At 45.9% G+C, this 14,746-nt stretch overlaps 1 protein-coding gene across 3 annotated transcripts in view; it reads right to left on the reverse strand.

Annotated features, from left to right (window-relative positions):
* EYA2 (EYA transcriptional coactivator and phosphatase 2) overlaps window positions 1-14,746 on the reverse strand; it is a 303,026-nt gene that overhangs the window by 167,971 nt on the left and 120,309 nt on the right. For all 3 annotated transcript variants that reach the window (XM_082361171.1, XM_082361170.1, XM_082361172.1), the window contains one exon: window positions 10,938-11,056. In XM_082361171.1, coding sequence (XP_082217297.1) covers window positions 10,938-11,046 — 109 coding nt within the window. In that variant the 5' untranslated portion in view covers window positions 11,047-11,056. The remainder of the gene's footprint in view (window positions 1-10,937; window positions 11,057-14,746) is intronic.

Raw genomic sequence — 14,746 nt, forward strand, 5'->3', positions numbered from 1 at the left:
AATGCTACAAGGCCGACAATGTCATTATCCCCATTGCACTGACGAGGAAGCTGAGGGTCCAAAGGCTAAGTGCCTTGCTCAAGCCACACAGCCTGTGGACATGGGAACTGGGACTTGAACCCAAGGGCTATTTGAGTCCCAAGTCCATCTCCTTAATCACCTCCCTGGCAGAGTCACATTCTGTTCGAGTCCCAAGCCACTGGGGTGAGAGGGCGAGTCCTGAAGTCCAGCTGGTCCAGTGGTAAAGAATCCGCCTTACAATGCAGGGGACGTGGGTTCAATCCCTGGTCAGGGAACTAAGATCTCACATGCCACGGGGCAGCTAATCCCGCGCCACAACTACTGAGCTCGTGTGCCTCAACTAGTGAGCCCGCGTGTCGCAAACTATAGAGCCCATGTACCCTGGAGCCTGCGCGCCACAACTAGAGAAGAGAAAACCTGTACGCCACAATTAGAGAGAAGCCCGCGCGCTGCAATGAAGAGCCCGCGCGCTTCAACGAAAGATCCTGCGTGCTGCAACGAAAAATCCCATGTACCGTAACTAAGACCCGACACAGCCAAAAATAAAGAAAATACAAAGATAAATAATAAATAAATCTTAAAAAAAAAAAGGCTGGACAGCATCAGCGTATATTGATCATACTAAGGAGGAGTTGTGGGATACTTTTGTTCCAGTTGTAGACGTGAGAATGTGTTGTGTATGTGTTGTGTGTGTGCTGAATGCCTGTGTAAAAATATATTTCTTACTATGTGTCATATTTTTAAAAAGTCGAGACAGCAGGGATCTAACGCCAAGGAAAGGTGCTGGCGCACAGTAGGTGCTCACTCACTGCTAATTTCCCTGCTCCGGGTTTCCTGCCCCAGGCAGAGCCTCCCACATCCCCTTCCTCATCCTCCCCCAGGATGGTCTCATTCTGAAACAGCCCCAGTCTCATTACTGGTAAAAGCCCATGATTTGAGTTATGTTTAGTAATATATGTTACTGAATTAAACATTTTGAATATGTTTTCTTTAATAAATATGTAAATATTCATAAAAATCAAAATCTATGGAAACAGTCCTAGGGGCTTGGATTAACTCCGCATTCTAGAAATCTGAAGCAAGCATCTCCCCCTGCCCCCAACCTCTGCGCCCTGATTTGCATGTTCACCTCGCTTCCCCTCCTGTTCCTCTGAACTGTTATGCAATCAGCCTTCCCTACCAGGGCAGTTCTCCCTCTCCTGCTGTGCAAACCTATGGTCCTCTTCCACCCCAGCAACCCCCAGGAAGACTGTGCAAGGAAGAAACAGGCATTTAGTCAGTGCTAAGAGATTTTCCTTCTGCAGACTGTGTGATTTTTGAAAAGCACAGGCTCTTTTTTTTTTTTTTTTTTTTTAACTGGTATCACATTTAACTTTTTTATCCTGGGACACTTGGGAGAATTGAGAACCTGGAAAATGAATGTATTATATATAGAATAATCTCCTTCCCTTTCATGCCCTCCCTTTCTTCTTCCTTTATTCGCTGGCAAGGATGGCGCAGACCTCATGGAGACTCCTGATGGTCTGTGCCAGTGTAGGGCCCCCAAGCTCCTTCCCTTCCTCAGGGACCTGGGGTGGGACTGTGTAAAGGACAACCACGCTCAGTGCTTTGGGTGCAAAGGTGGAGCAGGAACTCCCCAAGAGCAGAGAGCCTCTCTCTTCCTCTGAAGCTCTTGCTGTGGTTCAGGGCTATTAGTCCGCAGAGGTCCTGTGGACCAGGAGGCCCAGATGCAGGTGGAGCCATCCGTCATGTGCGTACCAGGCAATGGGCCTGACAGTGATTGCGTGGGCAGCGCACGCTCCAGCGTGAAAGGCGGAGGAGTGGGCATCATTGTTCAAGTCGCAGGAACTACCTCGTCCTCAACGTAGCCCAGGATGTCTTTCGGTGATCCCCTAGACGCCCGCATCACCACTTTCTGGATGCTGTTGTGTTTGACAGCTTTCTCCAAATGGTAAGTCAGAGCCAGACAGATACACTGAAGTGGAGACATGGGAGGCCATGCCACAGAGCGTCCCACGCAGCTCAGGAATGGTCTGGCCCATAGACATGGCAATGCCATTGGATGCAGGCATGATGCTCTGGACAGCGGCACGGTCATCGCACCTCAGCTTGCCAGAGGGGCAGAGAGGGCGTGGACTGTGGTCATGAGTCCCTCCATGATGCCAGCGTCACAGACCCAGAGGGCATGCTGGCAATCTAGGGGGAGTGGTCATACTTCTCCTGGTCACTGCATCACAAACATGGAGCCCTCAGCACAAGGGGCAGATGACCCTTTGACTCCAGTCCTCACGTGGGCCCCAAGCATCTTCAGGGTGGTGAAGACACCACATGCAGTAGAAGCAGCAGCCCTTTGATACTGGTGAGATCTGGTGCCTGGCAGTTGGAGATGCCCTTCCCACTGACCACAGGTTCCTGTTCTCAAACTCGGCAGTGCCACTGAACTTGCTTGATCAACAAGATTGGGGTCAGTGGCGGAATCATTGATGGCAACTTGTATCCACGTTGCCAGTGGTGAAAGCAGCCCTGGTGACCTGACTCAATGTAGTCAAATCTATTTATTTCAAGCTTCACCATGTGTCTCCGAGGGATGTGGCTAGCACATCAAATGGGGCAGCCGGCTCCCAAGGGAGGGGCAGAGAGCCTCCTCCATTTACTTGTGAATTTAAAACTCTAAGCCCCTCCTCCTGCCCAGGTTCCAACGGGCGAAGGGAGAAGGATTAGCTAAACAGATGGCCAGAGCCTCAGGGTGAGCTTGTTCATTCGTTCATTCATTCATTCATTCACCGCCTGCCATGTGCCAGCAAAAGCAGTCAGAGTTCCTGTCCTCATGGACGCCCCAGTTTAGTGGGGGAGATAGATGGTAAACAAATACTTAAATAGATAAGGAAAGTACTTAATTACAATGATAACAAGGTGCAAAGGAAGGAAGTGGATGATACAGAGCAGAGCACCTGGAACATTAATATGCACAGGATTCGCCTGGGGAATCTTATGAAAATGCAGACTCCAGTCTTTAGGTCAAGGAAGCTCCCAGGTGATGCTGACACGGCAGGCCCAGACACCATACTTTGAGTAGCGAGGGTTTACACCACAGGCTAATGAAGAACTGCAAATTACGAAAAAGTCCCAACTCTGGGTTCATAAAAATAAATCTCCATCCCAGAAGTCACAAACTCAAATGCATACTGGGGCCAAGAAGGGAATATAAATGATCTGATGTAATATGAGGAAACCAGAGCTGGGGTCTGTGTGTGTGAGTGCACACATATTGTGTGATTGTGTGTGTGCGTGACTCTGGGATGTGACTTACCCAACGACACACACAGCTGGTTCATTCATTCATGCATTCAACAAATGCTCACGATGCACCTACTGTGGGTCAGATCTACAATCCAAATCTCATAATTTGTTATCTTAATGTTGCTTCCAAAAAGAATAGCACGTGGGCTGAAGGGGTCAGACCCAAATTCAAATCCTGACTCTGCTGCACGGTATAACCGTGTGGCCCTGAGCCCATCACTTCCTTTCTCTAAACCTCAGTTTCCACATCCACAAAATGGGGTACTATCTCATCCCTGCAGGGCTGTCGCAAGGATTACACGAGGCAGGTACCTGCCAAATGGTAACTGCTCAACACACAGGAGCTATTATTAGTCTTCTATTCTCCTGGGGCCCTTGCTTCAGCCACTTCAATTGTGAGCCCAATTTGAATGTTCACACTTTTTTTTTTTAACCTCTCACTGGGAGGATTAAGAAGCTAATGATTCTAAAAGCAGCAACCACTATTATATTGCCTAATTGGATCCCAGGGGCCACTTCTAACTGATCCCCCATGAGATGAGACAACTTCTAATGCAAGATGTCTTGAGGAAGGTCTTGGCTACGAAAGCTGCGTGTCTGTAAATTTCATCAGCTCATCTCCTTAGTGTGGGTGCTTTAGACAGCACTCAGACCAGGGTCAGCGACAGCAGGAGGGAGCACTGTATTAGGAGTTCAGCATGTGTGCCGCACAGGTAGAGGTCGTTCTGGGTGCTGAGGCCCCCAGGAAGCTGGCTGAGAAAGGCTTAAAAGTGCAAAGGATGAAACTGATCTGTGGCTCCCCAGGCCAGACCTGGGCAAAGCTCTGGGCAGCTCAACCTTGCTTGGGTGAAATGAAAGAAAATCTGCCAGCCCCTGGCTAGAACCGGTGAGACTGAAACTGGAAATTACACCATATCATGCCCAGGGCAGAGGAGGGACAGGCAGTCTGAGTGAGGATGACAGCCCAGGTTGTTCTGCGGTGATTTCACCTCTCCGAGGAAACACTTAATGAGATTATAGCCTCAGCTTTTGCAAAATGTGTCTGCGTTTCAAAAGAAAAAATTTTTTTCTCGATTCAGTTTTGCTTTCTTAGTTCCATAACTTTTTCCCTCCTCCTTCCAGAAGATGGGATACAACTCAAATCCAAATTTCCCTTAAATAGTAATGAACGATAGCTTATATTTCTCAAGTGGTTCCTACAAGCCAGGGACTCTGCTAAGGACTACATGGGTCTTATCTCTTCTATTCCCCATAACAACTCGACGAGGAAGTTGTTCTCTCTACTTTATAGATATGGAAAATGAGGCAAGGGGAAGTTAAAGAAACTTTACTAAGGATTCAAAGGCAATATCAATCTGAAGTTATCTGTGGTTCCTAAAGGTTACTCTATTCATCCACCACCCACCTATCACCCATCCATCTACCTACCCAACCATTCACCCAAGGTCCATCCACTCACCCACCCACTCGCCCACCTACCCAACCATAAATAATTTTTAAGGACCTACCATGAGCCAGGCACTGAGCTGTCTGCTAATTAGGAACAGAAATTTAAATACATATGTAGGAATAAAAAATTGTCTTTGTCCTGGAGGAATTCACCACCTAGAGCAATGGTTCTCAACCTTGGGTGCACAGTACTGGGTGCCTTTGGAGAGCTTTAAAAAAATTTCATTGCCTGGGTCACTCTTCTGACCAATTAAATCAGACTCTGGGGGTAAGATCTGGACATTAGCATTAAATTTTTAAAAAAAACTTCCCAGGAGAGTCCAATGTGCAGACAGGTTTAAAACCAGCCCTGGAGGCTAGTTCTCAAAGTTTGGTCCCTGGACTGGCAACATCAGTGTTGTCTGGGAATTGTTAGAAATGCAAATTCGGGCTTCCCTGGTGGCGCAGTGGTTGAGAATCCGCCTGCCAATGCAGGAGACACGGGTTCGAGCCCTGGTCTGGGAAGATCCCACATGCTGCAGAGCAACTCGGCCCGTGAGCCACAACTACTGAGCCTGCACGTCTGGAGCCTGTGCTCCGCAACAAGAGAGGCCACGATAGTGAGAGGCCCGCGCACCGCGATGAAGAGTGGCCCCCGCTTGCCACAACTAGAGGAAGCCCTAGCACAGAAACGAAGACCCAATATAGCAATCAATCAATCAATCAATAAATCTTTAAAAAAAAAAAAAAGAGCATATACTCCCGACTAATATAGAACATATGGAAATTAAAAAAAAAAAAAAAAAAGAAATGCAAATTCTTGGGCCCCACCACAAACCATTACAGAATCAGAATTGCTGGGGATGGGGCTCTGCAACCGGTGTGCCAAAAGAACTTGCAAGGTGGTTTTGATGCACAGGAGAATTTGAGACATAAATATACATACTTAAATTATAGAAATATACGTTTCCACACATGTAATGCATAGAGAAAGTCTTCCATAACAGGAACACAAAACAGTGGTTACTGCTGGGGAGGGGAGGTGACGACTAAGATTGGGTGGATGTGGTAAAGGGGGATTTGACCTAATGTTCAAGCTTTCATAAGGATCGTGTATTTATGTGTTACCTGGTGACCAGAAATTGGATTGTCTTGAAAAAAAAAAAGAGGAAAGGGAGGGTGCTGCAGGCAGGGGACACAGCATGTGTTAAGGCTGTGAGATGTCATACCACAGGGGGCTCACAGAGGGTAGCACTCATTCAATCACCCTGTCCTATAGTCCTGCAGAGTGCTCTGTCTTCTGTCTTCATTCCTTCCACAAGTATTTCTTTTTTTTTTTTAAAATGGCAAGTATCATTTTTAAAAATCGAAGTATAGTTGATTTACAATGTTTCAGGTGTACAGCAAAGTGATTCATATATATATATTCTTTCTCAGATTCTTTTCCATTATAGGTTGTTACAAGATATTGAGTATAGTTCTCTGTGCTATACAGTAGGTCCTTGTTATTTATGTATTTTATATACAGTAGTGTGTATCAGTTAATTCCAAACTCCTAATTTATCCCCCTCCCCCTCCCCCTTTGGTAACCATAAGTTTGTTTTCTATCGACAAGTATTTCTTAAGTACCTACTAGGCGTCATACCTTGTTCTCAGTGGTCAAGATACGTAGGCATAAAGTGGGCAAGATCTGCCTTCAGAGAACTTACATTCTGGTGGGGAGGCAGACAAACAGCAAGTGAATAAACACATAACTTCCAGCAGAGAGTGGGAATATGAAGAAAATATTAAACAAACCAAATACCGCGGCTGAATGTTCTGTTGGCTCTCCCCTCAAACTTGATCCAGAATCTGACCTGTTCTCACCACTCCATCACTACCACCCCATCTAAGCCACCTTGGTCTCTCACTTGGGTTATTGTAATGCCTTCGTTGTTACCCGGGCTCCCATTCTGTCCCCACCCGCAGTCCGTTCTCATGTGCAGCCTGAGGGAGCCTGTCAATCTGTAGATCAGATTGTCCCTCATCTGGTCCCAACCGCACCGCTCCGCCACGGCTCCCATCTCACTCAGGGTAGAAGCCAAGTCCCTCCAATGGCTCACAAAGTCCAGCATGGTCTGACCCTGGGTATCTCTCTGATCTCAGCTCCCCGTCACTGGCCCCTCGCTCACTGGGCTCCAGCCACAACAGCCTTCCTATTGCTTCTCACGTGCTCTGGAACCGCTGCTCCCTCAGGACCTTTGCATTTGCTATCTTCTCTGCTCCTAAGGCTCTTCTTCCCTGTGACCAAGAAGTGCCCGTCCACACCTCCTTCAGGTCTTTATTCAAGTGTTACCTTCCCAGTGACATCATTTCTAGCCACCCTAACAAAAACTGCAACCCCATATCGCTGCATTTCGCATCCCACCCTGCTTTCCCCCCCAGTACATATCACCATGCAACATGCTATATATTTTGATATCTATATATTTTATGTGTGTATGTGTGTGTGTGTGTGTGTGTGTGTGTGTGTGTGTGTGTGTATAAAACATGCTATATATCTATTGTTGTCATCAGACTCTTGCCCTGCCAGCACCCTAGGCAGGGCTCCAAGAGGCAGGGGTTTTGTGTTGTCTTCCTAGTACTTAGAACAATGCTGGGCACGTGTTTGAGTGAACATTTGTTGAATGAATGAATGAACAAATGATTACTTTTGATAGGAAAGACCTCTCTGATGAGAACTGAAGGATGAGGGGATGGTCCTGCAGAGATGGGGGGAAGCCTGGTCCAGGCAGAGGAACAGCAAGTGCAAAGGCCCTGCTGGCAGAGTCACGCTTGTGAGTTAGAGCAAAAGAAATAAGGCCAGGGGCTGGGTCCAGTGAGCAGAGGTGACGGGGTAGAGATGAGTCTGAGAGGCTGGCAGGGACAGGCAAGTAGAGCCCACCTGGGGACTTCCCTGGTGGCGCAGTGGTTAAGAATCCGCCTGCCAATGCAGGGGACATGGGTTCGAGCCCTGGTCCGGGAAGATTCCACATGCCGTGGAGCTACTAAGCCCGTGCGCCGCAACTACTGAGCCTGTGCTCCAGAGCCCACGAGCCACAACTACTGAGCCCACGTGCCACAACTACTGAAGCCCGTGCGCCTAGAGCCCGTGCTCTGCAACAAGAGAAGCCAGTGCAATGAGAAGCCCGCGCGCCGCAATGAAGAGTAGCTCCTGCTCACCACAACTAGAGAAAGCCCGCGTGCAGCAACGAAGACCCAATGCAGCCAAAAATAAATTAAAAAAAAAAAAAAAAAAGTAGAGCCTACTTGGCCAAGGGGAAGGAATTTAGATCTTATTCTATACCTTTTTAAAACACCAAGTCCTCTCCATTTTAAATCATTTTATCCTCCCATCAATTCTATGAGGTTGGTGGCATAATTATTCCATTTAACAGAAGAGGCAAATGAGCCCCCAAGAGGTTAGGCCACTAGACCAGGGACTTACAACTGGTAGGAGGCAGAGCCAGAAATGCAATGGGAGCCACCGGGGGGCTTTTGGGGTCCACGTTCCCCCCACCCCAGAGCCCCCCCCGAGTGTAGGCCTCATGCCTCATGGCTACTGGGGTCCTCCTTGGACCTGGACCCTTGCAGTCACTCAATAACTTTCACTCTGTAACAGAAGGAAGGGCCCAGGAGGAGGGAGACCAGAGGCCAGGCAGGAAGGGCAGCTGAGTCTGGCACTTGAGGCCACAACTAGGGTGGAATGTCTCCTGCAGAGTCCTGGAGCTCACCGCCCATGTCAACAATCAAGAGAAAGAAACGTGTGTGGGGGGGGGGGGGAAGAGAGAGAGAGAGAGAGAGAGAGAGAGAGAGAGAGAGAGAGAGAGAGAGAGAGAGCTGACCCTGCCAGCCCCCTGCCTGCTCTGAATTTGGAAGCAACCTCTTTCTGCCCCATTGCTCACTCCCAAAGCCTTCGCCTTGGCCTCAGATTGCCCCAGGTCAGTAAAGGGTACAGACAGCTCCAAGTCACAAAAAGGAGACAGACAATGTGTTTGTGGGTGCCACCACTGTGCAGGATGGACATCTGGGGTCTGCAGACCCTTAAGATCTTTGCAGAAAGTGATTATTGACTTTAGACGTGAGGACTCTGGAGCCAGAGTGCCTGGGTCTGATTCCTGGCCCTGCCACAAGTTGTATGACTTTAAGCTGGTTACTCAACTCCCCAAGCCTCAACTTCCACATCCGTGAAATGGCCTCGTAGCCTAATAGGGGTGTAATAATTACAGGGGAAACAGTACAGTGTTCTGATTAGGAAAACAGACTTTGGAGTCAGACTACTTAGGTTCAAATTTTGGCTGTCGCTTAACTGTCATTTCAGACAAGTTACTTAGCCTCTCTGTGCCTCAGTTTCCTCATCTGTAAAACGAGTATCCACTTCTTAGAGTTGCAGACACTAAAGAGTTAATACATTTTAATGCCTGACACATAGCAGGTGCCAAGAGTTTGCTTTGATAGTGATGGAGGAGGAGGAGAATTAATTTCAATTTCTATTGCTCTGAAGAGTGCCTGGGACAAAGTAGGTGCTCACAAAAAATGAAGGACAAGAGGAAGTGGCAGGCACTCATCTTCTTGACAGCTGCCCCTCAGCTCCTACTAGCGGAAGCCAGGTGGGAACACGGGCCCAGCACTTCTAAAGAATTCGGCATCTCAAGAGAAACTAGAAATCCAGATATTTACGTGAGCTCTCCCAATTTTTACAAGTTCACTTTTATTTAAAGCACAGTATAAACCAAACAAAGACATACCTGAGGGCCAGGCTTGGCAGCCAGTTTGCAATCACGGTTTTGAGTTCCCTGTGGCTATTTGATTCAATGGGATAATAAGTTTATTTACTATGCCCCCAAGGTGTGCCAGGCGCTTTACATAACATCACCCCATTTGATCCTTGCAGTAAGCATCCTATGAAGTGGTCATGATTCTGCCCCCATTTGGCAGGTGAGAAAGTTGAGGCTCAGGAAGGTTAAACAATTTGCCCAAGATCATTTGGCTGGGAAGTAGTGGGGTTGGGAGTCAGCCTGGGATCTTCCTCCCTCGGCAGTCTATGCCTTTTCCTGTCTCTACTGGCTCTGAAATGAAGAGTCTGTAGTTGATTGGTGCCTTCACTCAGAAGGAAAAGGATGACTGTCTTTGAACAGGGCTCAATAAATTATCTCAAACTCTAAAAGAACCCAGGGTGGCTTACACAGACGCTCCAAAGGACCAGGAGGAACGAGGGCGTGCTGGTCACAGGAGCCCAGACCCTCTTGATGGTATTTTTAGCAGGGCTGTTCCAGCTTCATGACCAGCACACAAGACATTATTACTGCTATCTTGGTGACGGCAGTAATTATTCCCAAGAGCCTGGAGCTGCTTAAAAGCAAATTCCTTCTGACGTTATATTCAACTAGACTCACGTCTCTTTGGTTTTCCATGACAATTACATAGCACTGTGCCCCCATGAGCTGGCATCAAACACAGACAGTGAAGGAGAGACAGCTGGGAGTTTCGGAACACCACCAGCAAATCCCAAAGCTGCTCAAACAAAGGGTTAAGCCCAATGGTTAAACATAATAGCTTAATGCCTTTCGCTAAGTAACTCTGCGCTCTACCAGGAAGGCTGACAGATCCCAAACAGTGCAAACAATAGCTGGAATTGTCTAGCGAAAACTAGTCTGACTGCATCATTTGCCAATAGTTTTTTAAACAGCTTAACTCTCCTCTGCTTCCTTGACTGCAACCCAACCTGAAAGCAAAAGGCAGATGAGTTCTTGTCCCAACGTCAAACCCCCATAAACAAGACGCCTGCTTGGATGTGGCGATGGCAAGAGAGAACTCAGAGGTCCAGCCCCAGAGCCTGCAGGTCATGCCTGGGGCCTGGGCCTGGGATACACCCCAAACCGACTAGCGTCTATGGAGGTGTCAGCATTTCCTGGAACTGGAGACCGAGACAGGATGTTCAGAACAGGAACGAGCACACTTTTACCTCTAATGACTAGACAAAATTGTTAGCAACATACGCGAAAGTTTTGGTCCGGAGTCAACAATCTAATTGGGTGGGAGGAGAAATTGTCATTAACGACAGTACTTGTGAGAGGATGTGTGCCGAAGGCTATCAGTCCCTTACCATATTCCGTGGGGCGAGCGGGGATCACCACAGGGCCCACCAAAACGCACACCAGGAGGCCTACCTTCTATGTCACTCAGAGTCCAGACATCAGCGTCGGCACAGTTAACCTTCAGTTTACCCGGACGATCGCTGTTTACAGTAAGGCTGGGAGAGATCACTAGTTCTAGCATTTCCTTGTACCTGAAAGAAAACAAAGGGAAATATAATTTATTCATTAATTATGCATGCTTACTAATGATTCCTATTTCTTTCCCTAGGAGTATAAATATTAAAGCTGATTACCTAAACCCAGCCATCTTATAAATTCTACATCATAAAAATTCACTAAACTTTCCATCAAAGGGAAATGAGGAATTGAAATGAAGTACTTGCTCCCCTCTGGAGAATACACCCACTTGATTAAAACTTTCCCCTCCTTCCCGTTGTATTTTGTCATTAGAAAAATTTTATTTGGGTCTCTTTTAAATGTCATCTGAATGAGCTGGAGCGAGCCAGGGAGACCTTCCAGTAGAGGAAGGGAGAAACGGGTAGAGAGGGAGTGGATTGGGTTCCTAAAGGCCAGAGGCATGAAGAGAAGGTGGAGTTGACTGTAGTTAAGAGAGAATGGACATGGTGTTACACGGTGTCACCTGTACAGATGGACAAGGGCTCAAAAGGTGTCATCGATACTTAAAAAGTCCCTCTAGGCAGCAGAGCCCCACAGCCCAGCACCGCGGTCCCTACCAAGAAAGAACACACTAGCTCCTGAATTACCCATGATCTTGATAAATGCTATTGGGGGCAGGAGTAGGAAAGAATAGGGACAAGTCTCCTGGGTCATTCTCTTTTTTCACTGAAAACTTTTCCAACTCTTGTGCTATGTCAGTACTTATTCCTCCTAAATTCCTACCCACTGTGGTCAGGGAATGAGGTTTCTTTTTTTTTTAAATTTATTTTATTGAAATATAGTTGATTTACAATGTTGCGTCAACTTCTGCTGCACAGCAAAGTGATTCAGTTATACATATATATATATATACACACACATTCTTTTTCATATTCTTTTCCATTATGGTTTATCACAGGATATTAAATATAGTTTAATATTAATATAATTTAATATTTAATAGACTGACAATAGAACCTTGTTGTTTATCCATTCTATGTATAGTACTTTGCATCTGCTAATCCCAGACTCCCAATCCCTCCCTCCCCCATGGCAACCACAAGTCTGTTCTCTATGTCTGTGAGTCTGTTTCTAAAAGGTACATGCACCCCAACGTTCACTGCAGCACTGTTTACAATAGCCAAGACATGGAAACAACCTAAATGTCCATCAACAGATGAATGGATAAAGAAGATGTGGTACATATATACAATGGAATACTACTCAGCCATAAAAAAGAATGAAATAGTGCCATTTGCAGCAACATGGATGGACCTAGAGATTATCATTCTAAGTGAAGTAAGTCAGAAAGAGAAAGACAAATACCATATGATGTCACTTATATAGGGAGTGAGGTCTCTGGTTAACATGCACAACATCAGACATGGTGATTTTCAAAGGACTAAACTACAACCAATAACGTGTGCCACTGATTCAAGTTGCCCTCAGCAAAAGGTTAAGTTTAATCACTGCAAATCAGTATCTAAGGTCATCCTTGGCAGGATATGTTTATCACCATCCTAACAGAACACAGTGTACCGACTGATGGCGACATGGTTATAAACTCAGATTCCACTGTAAAACGGTTGTGGATTCAAATTCCATTTCACTACTCAGTACCTTGACCAAGTTACCAAACTGCTCTAAGTCAAAAGTTTTCTCGTTTGGACAGTGGGGATTATCAGTATCTCCCTAACAAGGTCATGGTGAAGATGACAAGAGATGAGACCTGTAAAGAAAGGACTTAGCAGGCAGCAACCTAAATGTCCATTCACTACCATAGGAATGAAGAATACAGGCAGAATGGTCACACAATGGAATACAATACAGCAGTGAAAATGGAATACAATACAGCAGTGAAAAAGACTGCTCTGGAGCTCCACTCAGCACCATGGACAGACTGCCAAACAAAGTACCAGGCAATGAGACAGAAGGGTACCCAAGGTATGATACCATTTCTGTGAAATTCAAAATATACAAATCAATATTATACACTATTTAGGGATACAGACATAAGCAATAAAAAGATAACAGTATGTATAGGAATGATAGACACCCATTTCAAGAGAATGGTTAGCTAGGGATCATTGGGGGATGCAATCTGGGGAGAGGTACCCTGGGGCTTCAACTGTGCAACAATGTCGTTCAGAGGTTGACACAAACTCTGGCCCATCCAAATCCAGCTTAGCATCTGTTTTTGTGTGACCCATGAACCAAGAATGGCTTTCACATTTTTAAATGGTTGAACAAAATCCTAAGAAGGATAACATTTCACGGCCTGCGAAAATTATGTGAAATTCAAATTTCAGTGTCCATTAGTAAAGTTTTCTCGGAACACAGCCCTGCTTGGTGGTTTACTGTATCATTCTTGGCTACTTTCACGTTGCAACTTCTGAGTAAAGTAGTGGCCATAGAGACCTGCAAAGCTGAAAATATTTCATATCTGGCAGAAAAAGTTTGCTACCCCCTGTTTTTTAGTCTATACGCAAGGTGGTGGGCGTACTGCGGTCAGAGGGTTACTCTTCATCTCTGTGTCTGAAACACTTAATTTTTAACAAAGAAAGAAATCACTTATCCCAGGACTTGCATATAGGAAGTACTTTATACATAGTTTTTAATCAGATGAGAAAATTCCACACAAATCAGCTTCCAGTGTTGAAGTCTTTATGTTAGCTGATGAACATTTGGGTCCTAAGTGTTCCCATGTATACATGGGTTTTCTTTCCCCAAATGCCACAAGGCACTTCAGAAAGAGGCCTTGGTATCTCTTTCCTTTAATATGTCAAAACATATTGTATGGAGCTTGGCAAATAGCAGACATTGAACCTATTGTCTGACTGTAGCTGCCAGAAATTTGCATTTTATCCAAACTCACTCCCTTCATCCTTTTGGGTATATGCAAATAACTGAAGGTTCAAAAATAAACAACGTTGTAAAAAATTACATTGGTCTCTAAACATCCAGACACTATGAGTACGGGTATTAAAGGCAGCAAATTGTTAGCTAAATGACCAAATCCAGTTAAAAATAAAACGAATTGTTTTTCCTCCTCCTCAGGGTTTAAAAATATTTGAAGTATTTGCCAATATTTAAAAAACAAGGCGATTTCACATAAAAATCTAGAGTTTCAGCTTCTCTTGAAGAATGGAAGAATACTGACAGGTTCCTGCATGGCAACTATCAGCTGGCTGCCCAATCTGGTCAAGGCATATGAGCTCCAGTTGACCACAGTCCCCACCACTCCCTAGTGTCTTATATTTGACCCTCTTTTTCCATTTCCTTGTATTTCCTCCTGGTCTCTACAGGCCTTTGCATTTGAGCCCCATGGATTATGTGTCATCAGACAAGCCTGATGAGGAAATAAACAGCAATGTGACACTTCTGGCCTCAGTCACATAGCTTATGATTTTACTGAGTACTGCTGTCACCCTCAAGAGCAATTAGCACATCGAAATAGCATTTGTTGATGTTATAGCAGAACAAGAAGGTGTCTGTGAGTTTTAACTCTAGGACTGAGTATTGCTACTAAAGCTTTGGTGTCTTCACCAAGGACCTTGCCTAAGGTCCTTCAGGGCCAGGCCAACGTGGAGATCATCCTTATTTCCCCCATGGCACCTGATACAGGATCTTGTTCATTCTGTCATCCGATTAACATTTGTCGGAGGATGACAGGAAGGAAGCGACGGAGGAAGACAGGAACTTGGAAGGAGAGAGGGAGAGACGAA

Source organism: Balaenoptera borealis, assembly GCF_965194805.1.
Source record: "Balaenoptera borealis genome assembly, chromosome: 16".
NCBI classification, from domain to species: Eukaryota; Metazoa; Chordata; class Mammalia; order Artiodactyla; family Balaenopteridae; genus Balaenoptera; species Balaenoptera borealis.